The sequence below is a fragment of the Gallus gallus genome, chromosome 7, assembly GCF_016699485.2.
Source record: "Gallus gallus isolate bGalGal1 chromosome 7, bGalGal1.mat.broiler.GRCg7b, whole genome shotgun sequence".
NCBI classification, from domain to species: domain Eukaryota; kingdom Metazoa; phylum Chordata; class Aves; order Galliformes; family Phasianidae; genus Gallus; species Gallus gallus.
Genome location: NC_052538.1, coordinates 12,278,922 through 12,304,591, shown reverse-complemented (window position 1 = coordinate 12,304,591; position 25,670 = coordinate 12,278,922). Strand labels below are relative to the sequence as shown.

At 49.7% G+C, this 25,670-nt stretch overlaps 1 protein-coding gene and 1 long non-coding RNA gene across 8 annotated transcripts in view; one reads left to right on the top strand and one right to left on the bottom strand.

The window, feature by feature from the left end:
- Positions 1-24,280, top strand: part of NRP2 (neuropilin 2) — an 81,161-nt gene extending 56,881 nt beyond the window's left edge. Inside the window, exons 13-17 of one of the 6 annotated variants that reach the window (XM_015289368.4) lie at positions 2,712-2,974; positions 4,285-4,381; positions 6,684-6,704; positions 20,200-20,268; positions 20,929-24,280. In XM_015289368.4, coding sequence (XP_015144854.3) covers positions 2,712-2,974; positions 4,285-4,381; positions 6,684-6,704; positions 20,200-20,268; positions 20,929-21,182 — 704 coding nt within the window. In that variant the 3' untranslated portion in view covers positions 21,183-24,280. Of the gene's footprint in view, positions 1-2,711; positions 2,975-4,284; positions 4,382-6,683; positions 6,726-12,360; positions 14,807-20,199; positions 20,269-20,877 lie in introns of those variants that run through there. The other 5 variants (NM_204284.2, XM_040703229.2, XM_015289367.4 and 2 more) reach the window with 5 other exon arrangements.
- LOC107053808 lies at positions 15,819-20,878 on the bottom strand. Of its 2 annotated transcripts, none has more exons than XR_003076118.3 (2): positions 18,457-20,878; positions 15,819-18,377 (listed from the first exon to the last, which is right to left on the bottom strand). It is a non-coding gene; the product is annotated as an uncharacterized LOC107053808 (long non-coding RNA). The 2 variants fall into 2 exon arrangements; XR_006939830.1 differs by having other exon boundaries at positions 15,819-18,010.
- Positions 24,281-25,670: the final 1,390 nt, after the last annotated feature.

Genomic DNA, 25,670 nt, shown 5'->3' with positions numbered 1-25,670 from the left:
TCCCAGAGTGGCATTTGTGGCTGTGCAGGCACCAGGGCCCGGAGCAGAGGTGGGTTGCGTTGCTGTCACTAAAATACACCCTGAAACAAGCTCTGCAATGAGGAAGTGAGCAGTGACCTTTGGAGGTGTGTAAGAGAAGGCAGTGCAGCGTGCAGCCTCTATAGGAGCAGTGGCTTTAAGTCAGCAATGCCCAGCGAGGGGGAAATGCTATAGAAACCTGGGGTGTGGGTAATTGCTTGTGTACATCCTGCCCAACATGTTTTGCTGGAAAACCTCCAGGTGTGCAGCTGACACCAGCAAGAGAACTTGTATTTCTCCGGAGAGGGGCTGGGTCACGCAGGACCGTGCACTCAGGCTGGCTGACCTTGGCAAGTGAGTGGCTGTATGGCTCCTGGCTGCGGCCTGACCTGAGGTACAAGGCTGCATCCCCCCGCTGCCCTTGATGTCCTCTCAGATGGCCTGCTGGCAGGAGGGGATGGGCACGCCAAGAGGAAACTGCGTGGGCCAGATGGTTCGTTTGCAGAGCCCGGCTGGTGATTTATCCGGGCTCACTGCCTTACACATACAATGCTTCCACCGTTGTTTGGCTGGGGATGGTTGCATGTTCACGCTCCTCTGGCTCCTCCACATCCAGATGAACCCATAAATCTTCCGTGAGATTTATGCAGTAGCATCAGTTGCAGAAACAGCAGTAGGTTAAAATGCCTGAGCAGGTTTGTCCTGCCTTCCTCTGCGCCGGGGTTTTGAGCTGCCAGTACCACTTCGGTGGGGAAGCGACTGCCGCGTGAGCTGGAGCAGGGGCTGCAAAGTTCTGGGAAAGAGATGAAAACACACTTCTGATCCTGGAAGAATTGATCGGCTCATCACTGCAAGGCTCCCTTCAAGCATCTTAGCAGGGGAAATCAGCCTTTCAGGTGCTTTCTGTGCCAAAGCCTTCCATTTACTGTATCAGTGACTTCTGGAACCACCAGGCGCCCGCACGCAGCTCCAATAATCACCTCGGCAGTGTGCTTGCTCAGTCAACCTCAACGAATTTGCAGGGCCGTCAGAAGGTGCAGCTAGCCATTAGAGTGGTCCAGCCACTTCATCTTCGGATGACACAGTAATGTCTGCTTATGCCCAGCTGTCAGCCCCAAAGGTTGTCAGGAACCCGAGCAAAGTGCCCAAACCCATGGCTCAGGTGAGCAGTGGGATTCGTTACTCTAAGCCTAAGCCTTCCCGCAGCCCTTGGGATTGCTGCAGAGCTCTCAGGGCCCTAGCAAGTGCTGGACAGGGAGTGCAGGGGACGTGAGCTTTGGATGCACCCAAGGATGGTGCACATCCCATCCCTCAATCGGGCTGCCTAGATCCTGGCACCAAAATGGATGCCCCTGAATACTGAGGATCCAAATTTGATCATTCGTGAGCCTGGGTGGTGCTTTTAGTAAGGACAGCCTTTGAGACCCTTTTGAGCTGTGAGATAATTGCGTGATTGTAGTTTGATTTGCTCTTCCACCTTGTTTGTTGTTGCTGCCTTTTCTTGTTGTTGTTGCTTTTTGCTTTGAAGAGCCTTGTAGTGAATTACAGAAAGAGGATTTTAATTCAGGAGACCTTGATGACTTATTATGCCTTATCGCTCCTCCGGCATGGAGTACAGCTTGTGCTTTTTTTCTTCCTTCCACTTGTTTATCTCCTGCATCTCCTCCTGCACCAGCACCACTCCGAGGTAGATCACGAGAACACTCCTGCATTAGAGAACGGCATGGTACTTTCTCAAGTGATTCACTCAAGCCCGAGTGGGCAAACATGCTTTTATCTTTTTTTCTGCTAATGTTTGTTGGCATAAAGTGCCAAGTGACCCAAGTGCATTTCATAGGTCCTGGAAAATAGTGCTGGAAAACGTCACTCTTTCTGTGTGTGGCCAATGCAGGGACAGATTTGTCCTTCATGCAGCAAAAGTGCTGAAAGTTCATATGGAGTGGATACGCTTTTGCTGTATTTCGGTCATACATCCCAGGAGCAGAATGATGGCAGATCTTTCTGCTCTCTTGTCCTGCGTTTATTTTAGAAGCCTTGTATCTCACGGCCATTGGTTCCAGCCCATCTGTCTGGCAGTGACAAGCGAGCAGCAGGGCCAGTGGCTGTGCCGCCACCGACACAGCTCGCTCAGGCTGCCATGTCACCAAAGTGCTGTGGCAGCAGTGAGGTTGGCTCCTGTGTTGTAGATGGAGTCTGTCAGGGCTCTCAGATTTTGGTTTGGGAGGTGTTTGGGTGCACTTTCAAAGTGCAGACACTGCTCTTCTACCATTGCTGTGGGTGCTGAGTTAGTCTATCATGCCCGAGGTATATTAATCCGTGGTGGGTTGTTTTTTTTTGCTGCTATCAGTATTCAGCTCAAGCGTCTCGAGAGATAACAAGTATACCACATCGCCCTGAGCACTGGCAAAAAGCATGGCACAGTTTTAAAAGTGACGTTAAAGAAAGCGAATCCCCTCTGTCTTTTGACCACCTTCAAGTTTGCAGCTACCAAGACGTCATCTGTGCTCAATTTATTGTGGCTGTCCTCAAAACGAAGTGGCCATCCTGACTGAGGACCGTGTAACTGCCAGGGGTGACCCTGCTCCCACAGCACCTTCCTGGCCACGTGGTGCCGAACCCCCGCAGCAGGAGGTGAGACACTTGTTGTACGTGGATGCAGGCAATACTATAACTGGGTTTCCCTCTCCAAACAGATGCCAAGAGCTACCTGCGGCTGCAGAGCAGTGGGAGGAGGGAAAGCCAGCGCGTCCGGCTCATCAGCCCCACCATCTACCTGCCCCGCAGCGCCGTCTGCATGGTGTTCCAGTACCAGGTGTGGGGCAGCAGTGGAGTGATGCTGCGGGTCTGGCGGGAGGCCAGCCAGGAGCACAAGGCGCTGTGGGTCATCGCAGAGGACCAGGGCAAGGAGTGGAGGGAGGGCCGCATCATCCTGCCCAGCTACGACATGGAGTACCGGGTAAGATGTGGGGCGAGGTGTGCGTCCCCAGCAGAGCCCTGATGCTGTCTGTGGTGTGCAGCCAGGGCCCGTTCGTCATTAGGGAATGTGGCTGAGAGGGGCTGTTTGCATTGTGTTTCTTGGGTTACTATAGTAACTAAACGACACTGTTTGTTATTCAGAGTGTGCCTGTCTCCTGCACAGACTTGGGCCTTTGTTCAGCCTGTTGCCTTTTATATTCCTCAAATCTCCCACTCCGCAAATATTTTTTTCTTCTTCTTTTTTTTTTTTTTTTTAATTTTTCCATTTTGTTCTGTGCAGTTCCTCCTTCCACATGAGGGTCAGACAGGCCAGGCTGACCAGAGGCAGCACCCGCTCCAAGGAGCAAGCCCCAGCCCTGTGCCCATGCAGCAGGGATGAGAACAGGGCTCGTGGCTTTGCAGGGAGGTCTCCTTGCAGCACCCCAGAGAGGAGGACCACCTGAAGCAGGGAGAGGAGATCTATGGCATTACAAAGCCCCAGGAAAGCTCATGGACCCTCAGGACTAGGCAGGGAGAAGCAAAGCCAGAGCTTTGCACTGGAGCTGCGTGGCTAGTTTGCATGTGTTGATTTGGGCTTTTTAATAAAATACTAGTAGGCACAATGTGCCTACAGATAAAATGATGGGCATCGGCTGACTACTTTGTGCACTAAACATGAATATACAGGCATTAGCTAAATAACAGCATCGTTATGTAAATAAAGCTAGGCTCTCTGCTCAGCAGTTCTTAGAACTAACGACTATTTATTTTTGTAAATATATTTTGCCTGTGATTAAGTAGGAATAAATTGACCCTTCTGTGACATTTCAATACTTTTTATGCAGCGTTGATGGGAACTGCACTTTGCAGCTAATGTAGCCGTGTGCATATTGTGTCCTTCCCTTCCTTTTTCTGATCATGGCCCGGCTGTGGGACTCTATTAACACCACAGCCCAGATTTGCTGCTGCTGTAAGTCAGCGCTGTGCCACTCACGTCGTTTGTGCAGAAGGGGAGGAGATGGCCTGCAGTGCTGAGCATTGATTCATTCCACGTGAGAAGCATTTAATTGAGCAAAATGCATGCTGAGCGCTGCCGGGACAGGTAGTGGTCTCCCTGTGAGCCCTTCCCCACAGAGCAGCTTTCCCTGAGCGAGGAGAAGCGGAGGCAGGAGGGGGAAGCAGAGCCGCTCTCAGGTCCGTACAGGTGTGCAGGGAAGGCCAGGAGCTGATTTCTTGCCATTGCCCTCAGGAGCAGGAGCTGCTTACTGCATCCTGGCTTAACGCTGATGTTTCTGTCCTGATTTCCCACAGATAGTGTTTGAGGGATTTATACGCAATGGCCACGCAGGAGAGCTCGCCCTGGATGACATCCGGCTGGGCAACGACATCCCCCTGGAGTACTGCATGGGTACGTGCAGCAGCTGCTGGGGGACTGGGGAGGGCAGATGGGCTTGGAGAGCCTTTGCTCATGGGTGGCTGCCGCTTCTCTACCGATGGCTCCTGGATCTCAGCTGGGATTCTCCTCACTTCCAGAGATGAGGGGGAATTGGTCCCTGGGGGACGGGGATTTCGGACTGCGTTGGCGTGAAAGGCAGGAAGCACATGTCTCTGCTGTGCAGAGCTGGAAGAGCAGCTGAGGGTGACTGAGGACTGTTCTATGTGATAAGAACATAGGCCAAATCTAAAAGGAAAGCGCTGGACAAAAGAAACCAGCTGTCAGTCAATATTACATGCTTAGAGGAGCTGATGAGTTCAAAAGGATTCTTCTTTAATAAGAAATAAGATAGCAGAGGGGTTTTACAGCAACCTTAACAGAATAACAAAAGGAATTCTTGTCCTAGAATTCACCATCCCCTAAACCAGGCCAAAAGCCAGTTAGGGTCTCTCAATGTGAAAGAGAGGACGTTAAAAAAAAGCAGAGAGAGAAAAGAAGTATTTTAGCAGTTTGGTGGTGCAGCATTGCCCTGCCCTGTCTGACATATCACACTCACACTCCAATGGCTTTGTTCACCATCTAGGTTGGATGTGGATTTAGCGCCCTTCCAGCTGAGGATGGGAGCAGCTGTATTCCATCAGTGGGATTCATGTGAGAGCTGCCCACAGGAGCCAGGCCCTGTTCTTCTGCCTGCCTCGGGGCGGGCAGGTTTAGCTGTTAAGCACTCATAAACCCCACTGAGGGAGGCAGAGACTCTTGGTGCCTCCTACCCTGAGTGGGGTGGATGCTTGCTGCTGAGGTGTGTGTCTCAGGGAGTGAGACACAGGATGAACTGTGCCTGGGAAGGGCTGGGCATGTCACTTGCTGCCCTGGACAGGTGGGGGTGGTGCAGGGACTCGCATTGGTAATAGAACAGAGGACCAGGGCTGCCCCAGGGACGTTCCTGAATACTGTAGGTCCCAGTTTGTTTGATGCTTTGAACTCTGCTGGTCTCCTATCTGCCAAAGGAGCTAATGCTCCATATGTCAAATTCCCTGTATTAAGGCTTGACAGTGGTGTTTTAATCCCTTGCCTTCTATGGCATTAAAGAGAAGCTAGAGGGATGATTAACACAAACAGCACTTTGTATCTAACTTCTTTTGAGTGCAGCAGTTCGCCTAATTCAGTGTTATTGTACCTCGGGCCTTGAACCTAAAGCTTAATATTTTGAAACAATGCATGAATACATTATAAAGTATCAAGCGTTGCCAGACCTAAGAATAACACCAAACTGCTACATAGAATTATGTCTGCCACTCTAGGAAGTTGAATGGGAATCTTAAAACCGATCCTTTCAGACCATTCCTGACAAAGGGCTTCCACTGCAAATCTTTGCATAACTCGTGGGTCATTTCCAATGCTGCCCAAATAATAATGCAGTGGTAGAAGCACAGCACTGCTCTCGCTCAGTCAGAGCTGTGAGAATAGCTGACTCCAGTGCAGGCTACTGGTTTTCTTTTCAGATATAATCCTGGGAAGTAATCTGATGCCTTTTTAGCGTGAAAGAACTCTAATAAGTCACAATAATTTTTTCCTTTGACAAATGTGTCCTTCGCATTCTGAACTTGAGTGATGATTTCATAGCACTCAGCAGAGCCGGTCTGCTTGTGTGACTCACAGGCATAATGCAGAAGTAATCTAAAAATAATCAGAAGTCTATTACTTCTGCGAGAAAGTAATCAGTAATAAGCACTGATTATTGCTTTTCAGATCCAGTAATTTGTAATAGATTACTTCTTCAAAGTATCTTGAAAAAAAAAAAGAAAAAATCACTTGCTTTTGTTTATTGGCACTGTGAGATAGAGAGGAGCATGGCACTGAGAAGCGATACAGTTCCCAAGCGAATAATGATGACAGAGTTGAGCCAGAAACCAAACTGTTAGTGGAAATTTTAGGGGGTTTCAGAGCTGCATCATTAGCCAGGTGGGGATTTGTCTTCTGATGACTCAGGCCAACCAGCTGGATCCAAATGACCCCTCAGTCTAACACATATTTGTCTGAAGTCTGTGCCAAAGTGGAGGCTTTCTGCCTCTGGTCAGTCCCTGACTGAGACATGGTTTTCTCCCCGCTGTGGTGGAGTTGGCTGGAACCCCACCCTGCTCCCATCACATAGCATCTGTGGGGTACGGCCGCACACCTGCTCCATTTGGATGTTACAAGTCAATGGATGTGTAAGCTGTGGCCTTCTGTGTAATTTTCTCCTCTCTAATTCTGAACTTTTTTTTTTCCTTTGCAGAACCCATCACAGCTTTCCCAGGTGAGAACTTCTACTTTCCAGGTAAAACTGCACTTCTCTTTCTGCTGGCATGGGCTTTTAAATTAAAGGAATGTTTAGTGCTTGCTTGAACAAACAGCAGATGTTCTGAGCAGTGAAATGGCAAGTGTGTGCTAAACCTCTGCTGGGTGCCACAGCTGGGGATGGCACCCTCTGATTCCTGCTGGGTGCCAGGGAGCAGGCAGAATGACAGGTCCTGCTAGCCCAGGGTTGAACGAGATTGGGAGACCTGCAGTCAGGAAGCACTTAGCCTCCTGAAGAGCAGCAGAACCTAAAATATGTTGGCTGAGGAGTAAAGAAGAGCTATCAACTGACTTAAACAAAAAAGCAGTAGCCACTTAGAAGTGAAATGAGGTGGCAGTGGCTTACATTATTGTGGGGGAAGGATGTTCTGTAGTTCATGGGTGCTCTGGCAGTGGCAGTGTTCAAGCTGCTGGTGAAGGATGGTGGGGTTGGGTCTTCTTGGAAGGGAAAGCAGTTTGGATACAGAAGTGCAAGAGTAAATTGCCATGAGGAGCTCTGAAGTTGACAATGACTAAAAGGAAAGCAAGGTGAAATGATGCATTTAATAGTTTAATATTAGCCTGAAGGATAAAAACTGGCATTTCTCTGATCCAACCTATGGAGTAAGATACAAGGTGGGAAATTCAGAAAAAATGCTTCACTGTTTGAACAGCCAGTGGGGATGCTGTTTGTCTTGCTCTGGGGTGGGAAAAGCTATCTGCTTCTGGGGGAAGATCAGTGTTTTCTGCTTTGGTTTCCCGATTTTGTTTTCCTGCATGCCTCTACAGGAAGGCACTCAGGAATTGTGTTGTGATGGAGAGCAAACCTGGGCCTCCCCTTAACTTTGAAAGTTGTTTATCAGTTTGGTCAGCACGCCCTTTGCTCTCAGTTGGCATTAATATCTTTATCCTCTCTGTCTCCTGCTCTGCTGATGGCCTGTTTAATACATCTGGACTCTGCCCTACAAGCACCTGCACTTCTCTAGGGAGCAAGGCTGCCTCAGGCAGATGCATGTGCTGGGAGCCGTGGCAGTAATGGGAAAGCAGAGATAGAGACTGGGTTGCACTAAGAGGGACTACCTGCAGAGCTAGGGAGGTGATAGTCCCCCTCTGCTCTGCCCTCATGAGGCCCTACCTGCAGTACTGCATCCAGGCCTGGTGCTCCCAGCACAGAAAAGACATAGAGCTGATGGATAGGGTCCACGAAGATGCTCAGAGGGCTGGAGCATCTCTCCTATGAAAAGAGATTGAGGGAGTGGGCTTGCGTGGCTTGTGGAAGAGAAGGCTCCAATGAGACCTCATTGTGGCCTTCCAGTACTTGAGGAGAACTTATAAACAGGAGGGAGACGAACTTTTTACATGGTCTGATAGCTACAGGACAAGGCTAAATAATTTTAAACTAAAAGAGGATAAATCTAGATCAGGTGTTAGGAAGAATTCTTTATTCTTTACTCGGAGAGTGATGAGGCACTGGCACAGCTGCCCAGAGAAGCTGTGGATGCCCCATCCCTGGAGGCGTTCAAGGCCAGGTTGGATGGGGCCCTGGGCAGCCTGATGCAGTGGTTGGCAGCCCAGCCCATGACAGGGGTTTGGAACTGGATAATTGTTATGGTCCCTTCCAACTCAAGCCATTCTGTGATTCATTCTATGATTCTCTGAAACTGCTAGCAGGAGACATATGCGGGGAATAATGCTGTGTGTTACGGTGGTACACATACACTTAGTGCAGTAAGTAGGAACTTGGGCTTGCCTGTGGGTAGGCTGCCTATTTATCCTGCTACTCAGACTTGTGTTACTGACAAACTGCTGTAATATTCTCAGCTGACACCTAAAGCCTCAGGACTGTTCCTCACTTGATCCGTCCCTCTGCATTCTTCTGAGCCTAGCCTGGTAACTGTTTCGCAGACAGGATCCTCATCTTTTAGGGCTTGTAGTCTGTGTAATCCTTCATTTGAACCTCACACTGAATCTATCCCAGAGTCCTGCCTGCACATGTTGTTTCTTTTCCTCTTCACCCTTGCTCCGCTGCCTTCATTCCTCCATTTCCCTTTGCTTTGCCCGTTGCTGGCTTCCCTGGGGATGTCCCAGTGCTGGCCACAACAGGGGTGCAATTGCAGCAAATAGTTGAAAAAGCTTCCCTGGCTGTAGGGCAAGCGTAGATAGGACGGGGATGGAAAGCCCAGGAAAGACAAAAATACAGGGGGAAAGATGAAGAAAAGGTAAAGACTGGAGAAGGCGTGATAGGTATTGCGATGAGGGAGAGACAGAATGCCCAACAGGAGAGGGTAAAAGTCCCTTGCTAGTGGAAGAAGGGAGCTTCAGAAGGAAGACTGCAAGGGAAGTATTGGGAAGCTCTGCAGCCCCCACTCCTGCAATTACGTGTTGAGCTGGAAAAGTCAAATGCCATTAAAAATAATAACAAATCCTTGCTCTCCTGGCACAGGAGCAAAGCTGAAAACATGCACCTTTCAGGCTCGAGGATCACAAAGCAAATAATAAGGGAGTTGCGTGGGAGGAATATCTTTCAGTTAGTGGGTCGGGATCTTAGAAGACCAGTCAAGTGTGCTTAAACTGTGCTGCATTTGAGAGTTGATGCATCTCACCCTTAAAGAAAAGGCATAACAAGTGGCTGGCAGCAAGGAGTTAGATAAATAGCAGGCTAAAAATAAGAGACATCTTCCAGAAAGCATGGAGACAGACGGTGGGGAGAACTTACTTGTGGACTGGCGGGTCTTCCCACACTGGGTATCCTGAAATGAAGCAGGGATACTTTACTGGAGAAGTGGCAGCGATGGGATCGAGGCCAACACCAGTTTTGTTGCATTCAGACGAGATGAGTTTAACGTTTGCTTTCATCTGTGCCGTCTATGAAAAGTCCAGCTGTGTTGCTGGTCCACAGTGGTTTATAGCAGTGTTTTTGGAGGGGAACACAACAGTGGCATGGCAGTGACAGCCAGCAAATGGCCCCCTGGGAGGCTCTCTGGAGAGGATTTCCTCCTTGTTCTCCAGCATGACTTTTGCTCTTGCTTGTTGGGGATTTTCATGTCTGTTGCACAGCTCTGAGGTTGCTGCCTGCTGGGCTGCTGGGAGGGTTGGGGGGGGGGGGCTGGCCAGGCTGAGGGGAGCACAGAGCACACCCTGTGATGTTCCCCTGGGTTTGCACTACCCTGCTTTTCACGTCCTGCTTTAACCGCTGCACCCACCGACTTGACAGGAAGGGAGGGAGGCTTTATTTGCTAAGGCGAGAGCCCCAGTGAGTGGATGAGGAAGGGCCAGCGCGTGTGTGGCGGAAGGCAAAGAGGAGTGGAAAAGTTATTAAGTTACAAAGATGGATTTTTTTTTTTTTTCCATCTCCCTGAGCAGAGAACTTTTCCACGGCATAAAAGAAAACTTCCAGCGAGCAACAGAGCCAGTAAAAGCAGATAACATCAGCTCTGTGCTGAGTGGACTGGCAGCTATATTTAGTGACTGACAGTGTAAGGAAGAACAATTGTTAATGTTGGGAATTGGCTACATTAAGACTTGGAGACGAGCGAGTGTGACTCCTTAATGACTGCAGTTGCTAAATGAACTCTCCAGATGGCTGCTATCACCTCAGCAGGGCCGTGAGGTGCGGAAGCAGGGGCCGAGGCCAGGTCCAGGCCGCACCACCCCTCAGGCTCACTCCTTGCCTGCACAGGAGTCCATCAGGGATGGACAAAGGCTACCCTGGGCTGGAGCCTCCAGGGCACCCTTCCCACTGGCAGGATCATTGGGGCACATCACACGACTCCCCCCACCAGCCTGGGATTTGTAGGGATGGTCAGGGGCACGGGCTGGGTACCACAGCATGAGCAACCCTCGTGCTCCCATCTGCTGCATACCAGCCATATAAGTGGTACTGTAAGCGCATCTCTCACTAGAAGGTACTGTGTAAGCACAGGCTGACACCAAGAGTAATAGTGTGTATCCTCTGTGCCGAGAGCAGGTCTGCAGTGCTCCCGGGGGCCAACTCGCCCCAGCGCTGTCAGGAATGGTGGTGAGATGCCAGTAGTGATGGCAGTGAGATGTATGGACCCGTCGGGGCTGCGTCTGTGTGGGAGGCAGCGGCAGACAGTCAGTGGAACCCAGGCTATGCCCCAGGACATTACACCTTTGTGCCCTGTGCTGGGAGCAAGCAGAGGGGCAGGAGGAGGTGGGGGGCTGCTGGCCCGGTCCATCACCTCCACACCAGCACAGCCTGGGTGTGAGAGACAGGGCAGCTGGGCTGAGACAGGGTGAGGGTGGCTGCTCCTGTTTGCTTGCCTGTATTGACAAATATGTGGGTGGTTCCCAGCCTCCTGCTCTGTAAAAGCAGGATTTATCTTGTCCGTGTGTTTTTTCTTTGTTTTATAGTTGTTTTTGTTTTTTTTTTCCTGTGGATTTTTGGTTTTATTATGCATCTGGGTGCAGTTTTCATTCTCGATTTCACTCCCTGTGCCCAGGTTTTGGGGAGATGGGGAGGGGAGGGAATAGCCAAGGAAGTACCGTTTTGCCTCATCTCCTGTGCCAGCAGCAGCAGCAAAGCTGTTCTGGTGCTGAGTGTGCAGCCAGTGGCTCTGGTGGGGGGTAGTGCTGTGGGGGGTGGTCAGGTGCCCCTGTGTTTTCCAGGCCACATGCATCCTGTACCATTTTGTTCTTTCCCTGGGTATCCTCTTGAGCCTGTTCTAGAAGCCTGTGCCCAGCAGCAGGGCAAGTCCCTTCCAGCTTCCCCAGGGACTCTGGCCCCTAGAAGCAGCCAGTACATAGATGTGGTGCAGGCATGCACCCCTCCAGGGCCCCTATGGCTTGAGAGCAGAGCCAGGAGGGCTGAGCAGTGAGTGCAGAAGGGCCAGTGCCATGCTGCTCCCTGGCCATGGACATCAGCACCAATCCACACCTGCTCAGGACATGCGTGCTGCCATGGGCTGAGCCTGGGAGCTCCTTCCCCTTGAGCCCTGAGGCTGCCATGGGATTGGCTTGCCTGAGCTGTCATGAGCATGGGCTTCTGATGGGGATGTCACAGCCCACACCGTGCACGAAGTCAGCATGCATCATCATACCCATACTTTCTCACTTCAATAATTAAATCTGTAAGACTGTGAACGGGGCACCTAGTGAGAGCAGGTCTGCATACCGAGCACTTTCAGGAAGAGATCCTGCTCCCTGTCTTGGCTGTAAGAATGGCAAATGTTTCTCCACGTAATTTCTTTCCCAGTTTCCTGTGGTAACTTCCTTGGCCATCTGAGATTTTGCTCTTCCTCCAATGAGAGACACCATGGGTTTTGTCACTGTGTGACAACGTCTGCCATACAGAGACAAAACCAGGCGGCTGTTCTGGAGAAGGCCAAAAAAAGAGGGGAAAAAAAACATTTGTTGATGCCAGAAATAATAGTAATAATGGCGTACATATGGAATTTGCATTGCGAGCCAGGCAGCCTGCTTAATTAAAAGGAAAGAGAGAGGCATGTTAACACGCGGCTCAGCGAGCACCAGCAGCTCCCTGCAGGAGTGTGCCCCTTACCTGGAGCTGCCCTGGGCCCCGGTGTCACTCGGCGCTGTACTTTGCAAGCATGTGTGTTTGTTTGTGCGTCTGCATGCCTCCCACCTAGCAACCCTGTTCTGTGTCTCCTCCCCAGGGGCAACCCTCCTGCCAGGGACCGAGCCCACAGTGGACACGGTGTCAGTGCAGCCCATCCCAGCCTACTGGTATTACGTTATTGCCGCCGGAGGTGCTGTTGTGGTGCTGGTCTCCGTCGCGCTGGCTCTTGTGCTCCACTACCACCGGTTCCGCTATGCGGCCAAGAAGAGCGATCACTCCATCACCTACAAAACCTCCCACTATGCCAACGGGGCCCCCGTGGCCGTGGAGCCCACCCTAACCATAAAACTAGAGCAAGACCCCAGCTCACGCTGCTGAGAGCCGAACGGGAACGAGAGAGCAAACAAAACACAAAACAGACAGACAGAAAATAAGACTTCTGATACGTTGCCTCAGTTTTGCACTTTTTTCCTTACCTAGCATACGTGTGAACTCTTAGACATCTCCGCCCCCTCTCTGCCCCCAGCCCTCCCCGAATCTTTTACAAACTCTAACTAATGCTGCATCTTGGATCACCTGAAGAGACACACCGCCCCTTCACTTCAGAAGTGAATGCTCCTTTCTGTTCCTTGTCAAGGACTGCTGGGGTGTCGGGTGGGGTTTTTGGTTTGGTTTGGTTGGCCAGGGAGTGTTTCTTGTTGGTAGGCTTGTTTGGTTTGTTCTTTTTCTCTTCCCAGTGGGCAACCTGCAAGGGAACTTGATGGCGAGCCTGGAAGCATGTGTGCAGTCTGTGTGTGAGTGTGCCTGGCAGCACGTGCGTGCCTGACTGACTGAATGTATATTTAGAAACAGCCCCTTTTGAATTTGCTTATTATTGCTTCTACTTGCACAGGGAATGCTTTTTGTGTTTGTTCGTTTGTTTAAATTTTATTTGATTTTATTCACCCCTCCCCCTTCCCTCCTCCCTTTGGAAGGTCTGGGACACGTTTGTGGTTAAACCCAGATTTGTTTACTTGGGGAAGAGAGCAATGCTTTTTTGTTGCCTTATCTAGCTATGGCTGGGTCTCTTGTTTGATAGCGTTAATGTCCTGGGTGCAAAAAAAGACCAGGCTGGACAGTAGGAATGTCCACCTCAGATGGCTGGAAGAATCCAGAGAGGTTCATAGATGTCCAGACGGCAAGATCTCTCCATCTTATTCTTTCTACAGCCAACACAGTAACACAGCCATTGTTGGAAAGCGGGGGAGACTCTCCTCTTCCCCATCCACAAGTGAATCTTTTTAAAGTTGCCTTATATCAGAGAAGCTCATAATGAATGTTCGGTTTGTATCTGTTAAAGCCAGCCTTAGGGCAACACATAGACTTCAGCAGGTCTAAGGTGGATGCTAAATACTATAGTTTCTTGAGAGTTGGAGTTTTATTTATTTTTTAAGTATCCTCGCTCTGAGTGCTGACAGTTTTGCTTTTACACGGGGAAGGAGGAGAAGGTTCCTCCTTGTCTTTCTGCTGGACACATTGAAAGGACAAGTATAATTCCACTTCCTGGGTTTCGGGTTTGCTTTTTCCTCTGCCCAGTTCATAGCTGCTGAATCATAAAAACTGCCGGTTGACATTCTAGAATGTCGATTAGTTTTGTGTTTGCTATCATTCGGCTTTTTAAAGCATCAGTAACATCTAGTGAGCAGAGCCCAGGGTGGCCTGGGGGGCATGGCACGGCCATTGCTGCCATGTTAACCCAGGCAGATGGAGGGAGCCTCCGATTCCTTGGATGGCCCAGCAAATTGTCGTGGAAATGCCTTATATAAATTACTAAATGACGACATGCAAAAGTGGTTTGGATCGTTAACTCTAATCCATTTGCAGACAAAAAATGTACCTCCAGTGAGCAAGTTTCTCCCTCTCGTTTGTGTTCATTCGTTGTGAGTGATCAGATTCCCTCCACCCTCCTGAACTTGCCAGCACTCCCCACCCCTCCTTGCCCGTGAATATTACATAAAGCTGATGCAGGCATAGCCCCTTCATGTCCCGGCACTCTGGGGCATCTTGGGGAAGATGTGTGGAAACAACAGTGCTGCATGCCCACAGCCTTGGTCCTGCTGTGGCTGAGCTCTGTGCACAGGGCATCCTGTCGATGGGGTCATGCAGCCCATTTGACCCCTGGTGCCACCTCCGGGGTAGGCTGCAGCAGAAGCCCTCTGCCAGCCTCCAGAACAGGGCAGCATGAGGCCTCTGGGGCCAGGTCCTTCCCCACGAGCCCCATCTCCCCGGGCCAGAGCAGCCAAGCGGCTTCTCCCCGTGGGCTTGAGCAAGCGTGCGTCGGTGTGTCAGAGAGGATAATGTGGCACCCTGTCTTTAAATCTCAAATCACCAAAGACAAACCAGGTCACTTCGAGGTTTTTACTCCCCGTTCTCCCCGCTCCTAGAGCCGTGACATCCCCAGCGTTGCCCAGTTGCCTGTGTGTGAAAAATATCTTGTGGAAATTTGAAACTCTTTGAAGATGTATTGTGTGGAATGTAATAAAATGATGATATTTTTATACAAATATCTGGGTTTTTTCTTCCTTCTTCTTTCTCTGCTAACAAGAGCTGCTCGTGAAGCAGTGTTGCAGGTCACGTCTGTCCATGCGTTGGGAGCTGAGCGCAGCTCCCATTGCTGCAGTGTGCAGGCCCACTGCCTTGCATGCTGTCTCTGCTCTGAGGATCGGGCCATCAGCGTGGCCTGTAGATCCGTTATGTTGGTCATAGTCCTTGGTGGGAGCTTTGGGCGACCAGCCCAGCACTCGGTGTTGTTTGGGGATTTTGCTAGTGCCTCTTGGGTATTGGCTGCTCACTGTGATACGCTGCATCTTGGTGGGCCCCAGAGACAGGAAGGACGTTGCAGGGTGTGGTATGAAGACCTGCGCTCAGCCGCCAGCACCACAAACAGCGGGCAGGTCGTTACCAGAACTAACAATGATGATTGCAATGCGTTCCTCTTCCGTCAAATCCTTTTGGGCCTCCACATGTCAGGCTGAGCAGGAGCGGGCCGGGTGCCCACCCTCTGGCACAGTGCTCAGCCTCTGCTGAGTATGGCTCCTTCCTGCCTTGGGGAGCACCTTTTGCCCCTGCAGAGCAGGCAGCATCACGTTTCATGTGAAATCTGTTTGCTGCCAGTCTGAGAGGTTATTCTTTCCCTCCTGCATGTATTTTCCTTGTCTCGTACTCTACCCTGGCACTGAACTTAGCGTTGTGGTGAAACTTCCTGGCTTTACTCAGAATTCAGGCCATCAGCAGAAAAATGATTCAGATGTGATCCCTCACTTTGGCTGTTCAAACAGAAGCAAGCTGAGGACCCATGCCGGCTTGTTGGTTTTTTTTTTTTGGTCTTGAGGTTTTTTTCTCTCTCTAATTGTACAGCAAAGCCCATGCACTTGTAATTTGCATTTCGTACACTTCAGTGACTGTCCAAGCAAAATTCAAAACAAATATGCACATGCAAAAAACAGGGAGGGAGAGAGTGGCTGCTGGCTTCCCGGCAAGGAGGGAAAAAATCTGTTAAGTAAACAGACGAAAAGGGAGGAATCGTTCAGGGTTTAATTATTCCTTCTGTACACCACAGCCAGATTGACCGGGGAGCTGGGTGCTGCTCAGACTGCAGCACAGCGCAGGAAGAAAAGCAGCTAAAATTAGCCCGCTTTGTTTAGAAAAATACATGCAAGTTGAATGCGCTTGGGGTGCAATTTCCTTGACAGGCAGCTTCAGGCACGCAGGGGTCTGGGCTTGGAACCCAGAGCTGCCCCCCAGTCTGCAAGGTGAGCTGTGTTTGTTGCTGTGTGGGATGGGCTGAAAGCTGCTTCCACAGCAAGGACACAGTCCGGCTTCATGACAGCAGCTGTCAGCGTGGTCTTTGCCCCACCATGCTTTGCCATCTCCTCTGAGCATGAGGTGCCTACAGGGCATCTCAGTACCCCAAGATGAGGCACTGAGGATAAGGTCCAGCATTTCCCGCACTGCAGAGGGATGCAGGGCCAGCGGAGAGGTTTCTTGTTTGCTTTCTTTAATGCTGATCTCTAGCCAAAGCACTCTTTCAATTTGGAATTTGGCAGAGAGTTTTGTAAACTAAAAACGTTCTGTGTTCCTGGAGGGGTGGGGTGAGAGAAGTGAGGCAGATTTTCAGCTGGAGGTGGAGCAGATGGGATCCAAAGAGCGGGTTTCGTCCAACCAGACACACGTTCCCGCTTAGCAGCACTGCCTGCCCAGCCTGCAGCAGCACCGAGACACGGCTGTGTCGAGGCAATGCCCCAGTGGCTGCTTTGCTGTGTCAAAGCAAAGTGACGTGAGTTGGAACCACACTGTGGCTGCGGAGAGAAAGGGGCTGGAAGTGAGCAGAAAGAGCAGAGTGCGGCTGAGGCTCAAGTCTCTGCCTGGGCTGGCAGCAGTGCTTTTTCTGGCTGCATGGTGACAGGGAGAGCTCTGTCTGAGGATGCGGGAACCCTGCAGGAGGCAGCACTCAGTGCCTGGGGTTAAATCAGACAAAAATCAATCAAGAAGGAAACAGCAGAAGAAGAAGAGCTGGCACAGGGTTTAGGGATCATGCATGCAGTATGTGCGTGGCACTGGGATGCTGCAGCCTTGCCCAATGTGCGGAGCTCCTTGGCCTTGCCTGACCCACACTGCTGTTGCCATGTTCAGGGATGTGCGGTAAAGGGCCTTAATCTCTGCAAACGCTGATTCTTTCCCGCTCTCCTCACATGCAAGCTTATGGCAGCATGGTACTTAAGATGCTCCTTGTCTTTGATTAGAGTCTCATCTTCCATTTTCGGGCCCCATAAATTAGCCTTTTAGCTGATGGTGCTCTCAGATCCAACAGATAGTGTCCTTTTCTTGGCATCTGGCCGCTTGCAGCAACGTCGCTAACATCAGCTTTTCAGCACAAAGGGCTGGATGCTCAGCCCTGTCCAGCTCCTGCCTTTTGCTGAGGAGAAACCCCTCCTCGTGGCTACACACTGGTACCCTTTGCAATCTCACCTACCTTTCTCCAGCGTACTTTTTTCATTTTACTTGTCTCTCTACATTTAAAAGCAGAGTAGATCATGCCTGGAAGTTGCCTTTTAGGAAGGATGCCCTCCCCAGCATGGGGCAATACGTGCTTATCCTGTTCTGCCCTGTATCTTGCTGGGCTTTCCTAGGGACTGCGCGCTGGGGAATCAGCTTTCACGGTCTGCTCCCCTTGTGACAATATGGCTGAGATTTGTCACAAAGGATCCTAATTAATGACAAATAGCAGGCTGTTTTCTGTGACAGGAAATCATCTCCAATAGGATTGGTGCTGCAACCAGCGGCTCCAATTCCCAGACAGTCCCGCAGCCAGATCTGATTTTGTTAATGACTCCAGAAACCCCAGCATGGAAAAAGACTGGCCGAGTTGCTCCAGGGCCAATGTAGAGCCCTGCGTGACACAACTGCCATCCAATAGCAGTATTGCAGCGTGCAGAGCGCAGGACGAGGCTCTGCCACCAGCCTGAGGAGAAGGGAGGAACGGTGAGGGGGAAGATGTCTTTTAAGCAGAAATTGGAGTCATATTAGCAGAGGGAATTGAGAAAATTGCAGGGAGAGCAAATAGATTCAGGGCTGGCTTTTTGTATAAGCATTCTCTTTTTTCAAGTTTTCCCAGTGCTCCTTTCTTTCAGGCTTGAAGAATCAGTATTCTTTTGAAAGCGTTGATTAACTGATACTTTATTTTTTCTGGCCTTTCCCTCAACACTACCCTGGGAAATAAAAGAGCACCAAATTGCTAACGCATTCTCAGACAAAATGTAGGGGAGCTGGAATACAGAAGGGCAAAAGGCTTCCAACACTGCTCCCCTGCACATGGCTCCCCTGGCAGCCCATGGCCCCGCTTCCATCTCATTTCATTCACACAACCTGCAGTCCCACGGGTTGTGCGGGTGACAGCGGGACGGCAGGACGTCACAGCTTGTCCTCCGGCTGAGGACCAGAGAGCAGACGGCTTTGTGTGTGTTCTGCTTTGCAAGTTATTTTCCACATGTTCAGCTCTAAATGTTTGCAAGAGGCCCTCAGGCAGTTCTCCCATCCCTGAGATGTTGCCGTCTGGGGCTGTCAGCTCTAGAAGTGCTGAGAAACCATGTGAACTCACTGCTAAAGCAAAGGCATACAGAATGTCCTGTACACCTATGTTTCCTCAGCTACTTACCAGCAGCCTAGGGTTGCCTTAATTCCATGACTCGCATGATGTGCAGCTCAACGTCTGGAAGGGCAGCTGTTGTGCTGTGCGTGTTCTGTTGCCAGGTTATCTGGAAAATTCAAAGAAATTCCTTAATTCTTTGAGTGAGGTGGGCTCGAGACAACTCTGCAAGTATGGAAGCTCCCAGCGCATGGGATTTCTGCTGTCAGTCTCCAGTGGGGAGCCCCTCACGTGCCCTGGGTGCTGCTGCTTGCCACGGCTTCTAGAGTTGTACCAACACAAGTTAAGGTATCAGACTTCCAGGGCAGGGAACTCTTGAGACATGAGTTAAATAGTATGTGGCTCAGTGGGTGCGGTGCGTGTTTCCCCTCCAGCATGAGATGCTGTCAAGTTGAATTGGAAACAGGATGACCACCAAGGTTCCTGACAGCAAGGGGGATTTGGGCAGCACGGCTCTCAGCAGAGCTGCTCTGCTCTCGGTGAACCTTGCAATATTGCTGGCAGGGGCTGCCCCACACCATTCTCTGTGATAGCAGAAAATGGAGTTGATGATTCAGGACACCTTTTCCAGTCCTAGACCTCTGTGCAATATGTGCAAATAATCTTCTACATGCTTTCAAATAATTTCATCACACATTGGGCTTTTAGGCACAAGTTATATTCTTTGGTCTTGTTTTTTTTTTAAATAACCTCATAAAATTGTTCTTGCTGTTTCTGTGCAAAACATAAAATATCCTTGGTTTTCAACCACAACTATTTCAAGGATGTGAATCCTACTGCTTTCTAGTCCCTGATTTTTGGCATTCCTGATCTGCTGAAGGTCTTGTCTCTGCTGAACCCCTGAGTTATAGCCAGCTTTGAGAAATCTAAGCAGATCAAAATGAAGGGGTATTTTCTTTAGGAAAACTGAAAATGAAATGCGGTTACTATACATAGAGATAATGCTAAGACGACTACACACACACACACACACACACACACACACACACACACACACACACACACACACACACACACACACACACACACACACACACACAAGAAAACAAAAAACCACCACCCTTCTGCTCATATTACATCCTCTGCATTTGGTTACTAGTGCTTAATCTGTGCTGAACAATAGAAAGAAATGGCATTGCTAAAAGGAATTTGGATCAGAGGGATGTTAACATAAATGCCTGGATATGGACACCCATTTGCCTTCAACCAGCTTTTGCATTAAAACATATTATGATGATATATGACTTCCTTAAATTATTATGGATTTATATGAAACCCAGAGAGAAACTGGCTCATGGGAGCTCTGAGTCCTTTAAGATGCATGCGGAAAGATGAAAAGTAGAGTGGGCTGAATGAGTCTAACATTAGTGGTAAGTAATGATAGGCAGTACAATCCTATTCAGAGTTATAAGGATAATACTCTTGAGCGTGTTAACAGTGAATTATAGCCATTATGTAGACACCAACGACAATATTTTAGCGCTATTCAGATTATCCGGTTTCTTTGCTTTTCATTCTACCTTTTTCTTCTTAAAAGCTGGTCATCTGGTGGTTGTGAAATATGATGTAGTGGGAGGATCCTGTTTTCTTCAGTGCATGTGTGTTTGTTGAGTTTGGCCAACAGAGAAAGAGGAAGAACCTTGCAGTAGTTAAGCTATCGTTTTCTTCAGTCACATAGTCCAGTGACTGGTGGCAATAATGCCTCTAAAAGGCCTCTTTAAACAAACAGTTCTTCCCATTTTGTTGTTTTAGTGAACTTCCCAAGAATGAAGGATGACTTCCCGATCCCTGAGCAAGACTTTGAAGACAGCGATGATACTGGTTGGTACAAATATGCCACATGGACAATTTCTCTGGGGGAGCTTGTCTTTTAGTATCAGCTGCTGCTTACAATTGCTCACAAACCTTAGCTTTACTGAGGTTTAGGAGCTAGAACTTGCTTGAGAACATACACTGAAGGGGTAGCTTAGTGTCTGGACAAAGACATTAGTTTTCTTTTCTTGTTTTCAGTAGCAAGCAACCTTGTAAAGTCAATATATTGTATTTGTGTTAGGACAAGTGGAACTGATCTTTCAAGCATTAATTGCTGCTTGTGTGGCATTTTGACTTGTAAATGGAGAAAATGAAGTCTAGGATCTGTCACAGGCTGTTGCCATAGTTCTGAACTCAGTGGCGCTTGAAGGGCCAGACTTTCAGTGGGTGTAAAATGCTAGCACGCCATTAACATAGCCAGGGGTTGAGAAGGGAATTGGGGCGCTTAGCTTTCCTGGTAATTAGGTGCTTTACAGTAGTTCTGGACCTAGGTTAGAGAAACCTGCCTGAGATACATTCATAGGGAGGTCTTGTGAGGCCATAGCAACTCCAAGTGAGAAATGCTTCAAGGTGGAAAAAAGAGTGATCGCTGGATAATAAGTACCCATTCCACTGCAGATTACTTTGGATCGGATAAGAACGACACCCTGTTCTCTACTAACTCTCCAGGAAACTCGAAGCTGGACAAAGAAAAAAGCTGGCTCTACACTCTGGATCCCATCCTGGTGACCATCATAGCGATGAGCTCTCTCGGTGTCCTTCTCGGAGCCATCTGTGCTGGTCTGCTGCTCTACTGCACGTGCTCATACGCGGGGCTGTCCTCACGGAGCTCCACCACGCTGGAGAACTACAATTTTGAGCTGTACGACGGTATCAAGCACAAGGTCAAGATGAACCACCAGAAGTGCTGCTCGGAGGCCTGATGGGTGCCCTGTGGGACCACCCTTGGCATTGTGCCCGGTGAGGTGGGCTGGCGGGGGGTTACTTTATTTGCTGTTTTCTATGGGAACTGAATGCCATAATGGGAACCAAGTGGCACGGGAGGAGTGAGGGGAGGTGCTGCTCCCACTGCCAGCTCCTGCCGGAGGCTCCACCGGAACCGAGCGGGCAGCCCAGTGAACCAGACTGTGCTGGGTGAAGGGCATTAAGACCCTTGTTTGTTGGTTCATCTTCATTTTCTGCTGATGTGACGTGGCAAGGGAGGCTGGTTTACCTTTTGGATGTGAGAAACTAATTGTCGATTGTTATTTTCCACTTCCTTTCTCTGATGAGTTGCTGGGAAGGCTGAGGGCTTTCTTCATCCACCGTCTTTAGGAATGACGCACGCACACAGAGACCCTATCCATTTGAGACCCTGTCCAGTTGTTATTTTGGCTGTAGGGATTTGTGCACTTCATACAAAACCCAGGAAGCTGTGGTTTCCAGTCCTGCATGTGGAAGCCTGTTGTTACCTTTCACTTTTCTTGTCCTGGCAGGGGGGAGAGACGGGATGCTGGGCTTGGTGTCAGTGGTAACAACAGCGCTTTCTAAGTCATTAAGAAACAAAATAGAAAGGAACCCTATATGTAGAAGCACCTCTTTGAGAGACGCTGAAGAGCCTTAAAGTGATTTGTGAATAAGAGCCATTTATTAAATCCAAATCTTGGATTGAAACAGCTGAGGCCTTCATCAGGAAGGCCTTTGAATTTCCCACCCCTCTTGATCCTGCCCTTTTTCTTCCCTCTCCCCTTTTTTCTTTTTTTTCTTTTTTTGCTGTAATGAGAAAATTGCAGCAAAGAAAAGACAGAGTCTGCCAGTTCCCTGCATTTGGGCATTTGGAAGCCCCTTGGCCAGGGCCTGGATGCAAGGCATGGTGCTGAGAGCTCCCAGCCAAGCCCAGGAGGGAGGGCGAAGTGTGATGTAGGCCAGAGCTGTGCCGGCCGCCCCAGGGAGCCTGGCTGCGTGCCCTCTGTTCCCCAGGGCTGCAGGGCATGAGCTGGCACTGCCAGCACGTAGGGACCAAATTGCTGCCATCTTCTCATCCCTTTCAGAGCAGAGTGGCACCGCTCCTGGTCAGTAGCAAAAACCTGAAGTTTTATTTCTGAGCTGTGTTTTGTCTTAGTTTAAACAAGTGCCTTAGAAGAAGTGTTTTTCCTCCATCTGATGATGATCAGTGCTGTATCAAACAAGTGAGGTCTTCATCCTTCCCCACAAAACACTGTTCTGCATGGCTCGCCGCTGGGGACAGCCTGGTTGAGGGAGCCCGGTCCTTCTGCTTTCAAGTGGTCTGGCTGCAGTCACCTCCCACCCCACTGTGCCGTGGGAGAGGAGTGGTAGGAAAACAAGCTAAGGGAGCAAGAAAGTTCAGATGCTGGGCCCCAAACCAATGCCTTCAGTCCCAGTTTAGTACAGATAGATTGCCTGTGTTAGCTTGCACATGTATAAGGAAGAAACTTTTCCGCATGCTGGGTTTGTTTGTTTAGCAGTTCTTTGGAAATACCTGAAATGTCCTGGTTTTACGTTTTGCCTGGTATGTTTTGGGCTGGGGATGGATTTTCTTTCATTACCACAGAGCACTGTAGGTGCAATGTGCTGTGAAGCTCAGCTTGCACAGCCGCTGCACGCACATCCTGCAGCAGGCCAGGTGTTCGGGAAGACGAGCAGCATCTGGAGTGGAGAGGAACACGGACAGTGCCACAGCTGCTCCTCACTGCAGTGGGAATAGGAACATTTGCCTCCCGTTTTGTGAAAAGCTCTGACAGACAACAAGTTTTTAGGGAAAAAAAAAGAAAGACTTACCCACTGCTAGAAGTATGCGTGTGTTTCTGGTGCAGCAGATGCTAGGGGCTGTATCAGCCAGACACCCACGTCTCATACACGCACACAGACACACGCGGGCCTTCATTTTTTTAATTCATGCTGTGTGCCCGACAGGAACAGCAGAATCCTGTCTCAGATTCTCCTCTCGAGTCACCTTATTTCTTCTGGCTTTCTTCACGTACAAATTCCACAAAGGTGTTGCTTTGCTATACGGAGAAAGAACGTGGGCAGTAGGAGGAAATGTACCAGACCATTTCAAAGCTGGACTGCTGCTGCTTGATGGCTTTGTCCCCTTTGAATCACAGGACAGGGGAAGGATGAATGGAAAAGGACCATACAGTAGAAAAGTCAACTTAGGCAAACAATAGGTGAAAATATATAATTAAAAAGATATCGTTATGGTGTCTAGTAGGCGTACAGAGAGAGTTCGTATCTACATATATTCAGAAATAGTGTGTTTGCACACGCACGTGGATTCTCTGTATGTATTGTGTATGTGACTTATTCCGTGGGACTCGTGTTGCTGTGTCTCTTACCTGGGGCAGGAGAGCACTGCTGGTCCTGGCGCTGCCTTGGCCCTGCTGGCCCTGGCAGGCTGTGCTGGGACCACACGCGTGCGCTTGCAGGGCAGGAGCAGGCTGATAATGCTGCAAAGCCGATACCTCACTTACCTCTGCTGGGTGCTTTACTGTTCTACTGCAGAAAACTGTGTTTGATTGTAACTTCAACAGGGAAAAAAATAAAAAGGTCGTCAGTGCATTCAACTCATTGCATCCTCCTCTGCAAATAGATTTGATTTGCTGATCACAATTCCCTTTGTGAAATTCAGAAAAGGAAAAAAAAAAGAAATCAGTGTTAATGCCTTTGCTGAGACGGGCCATGGCCTCCACACCTTTTGGAAGGCGAGGACATGTTGCAAGCAGGCGGGCTGCAGTGCCGAGTGAGTTCATTTCATGGGAAGGTGCCGGGGCTGAGCATGGGAATTAAACCATTAAGAAATTGTATGCGGGAATGGAACTTCTCCAAGGTTTGCAGTTCAAGGTATTTGACTGTTCACTGGCTGAGCCAGGACTTATGGACTTAAAGAGCTTTTACTGTGATTCTTCGGTGTAAAAAAAAAAAAAAAAAGAAAGAAAAAAAAAGAAAAAAAAATCAAACTGTGTTTATATGATTTGTATAAAAACCTTTTAAAATTACTATTTAATAAACATTATGGTAGAGATTATGTTTCAGTGGCTTTTTTTGTTTACGGAAGAACAACAAGAAGAAAGCTGGACTGAGAGGGCTTTGGGCAGACAGACACCTCTGGGAGACGGCAGCACGGCTGGAGGTATATGTCTCCAGGTGCCCTGGCACCTGCAGTGACACAGGAGTGCCAGGGCTATTGCAGACCGTGCACACTTGCCTCCTCCCCCTCCAGCATAGCCTCTCCTCCCTGGCACGGAGGCTGCTGTTTCTATCAGACACCACATAGGTTGTGGCATGGGCTGCACAAAACAGGCAAGGTGGCTGATCCATCCCTGCCTCCTTCCTGCAGCCTCAGAGGCCTTCCAGCTCGTGCACCCTGCAGGAGCTGTGGGACAGAACCTGCAAACCTGCATCATGAGGTACACGTGTCTTATCTACCAGCCCCGGTAGATGGGAACCCATCCATCAAGCCCCAGGGACCTCCAGAACAAGTGAAATCTTGCTGCCATCACCTCTCCCTCTCCAGAAGCATGCTCTTTAAAGAGGCTCTTTAAGCAATGAAGGGCAGCTGGCAGTTGAGATGAAGATGGCCATATAGCTGCAGCCTTGACAGCTCTTCCCTCACCTAGAATAAAGCACCAGCGTTACGATCATTACCTGGGGGGTGGCTGTCAGAGAGCGGGATGCAGCTGGCAGATAAGTGACTCAATCATGTCACACCCGTCCTGTAAATCACTTTGGCTGGAGATGTGCCTCCTCTAGAGCAAGGAGCTGAGCAGCAAGTAACAGCTGGGCAGTGCAGCAGGTGCACACCAGCAGGACAGGAGCCAGGTAACAGGACTGCAGTATCCACCAAACTACCCAGCAGAGGCCAACAGCAAGAGCCGATGGGGTAGGGGTGAGGGACCAGGGGACATTTCCACTGTGCTGCAGCTCCAGCTCAGGCCAGAGCCTGAGAGCAGCAAAAGGGCAATCAGCAGCACAGCAGACTGAGAACAGCATCATCACCATCCTCAACCTGCTCTGCGGGGTCCAGGCACTCCCGCACATCCTCCGGCTCTGACTGCAATCTCACGCACACCCTCCTCATGGCTCTCCCCCTTCTCCTTCTAGCTATCCCTTTGCCTTCTGTTTTAATGGAAAGTCTTCTCAAATAATGACTTGCTCTCTGGACAGCTGGGGGCTTGGCAGAGAGGGGGAGCCATGGGGCTGCACTAATGAGTAGATGCGTAATTAATTAATTGGCGGCAGGTGCAAGCAACAAAGCTGTGAAGGGTCTGGAACGCAAGTCTTATGAGGAGTGGCTGAGGGAACCGGAATTGTTCAGTCTGGAGGAGGCTCAGGGAGAAATTATTGCCATCTACAGTTCCCTGAAAGGAGTTTGTGGCAAGAGGGGGGTTGGCCTCTGCTCCTGAATAACTAGT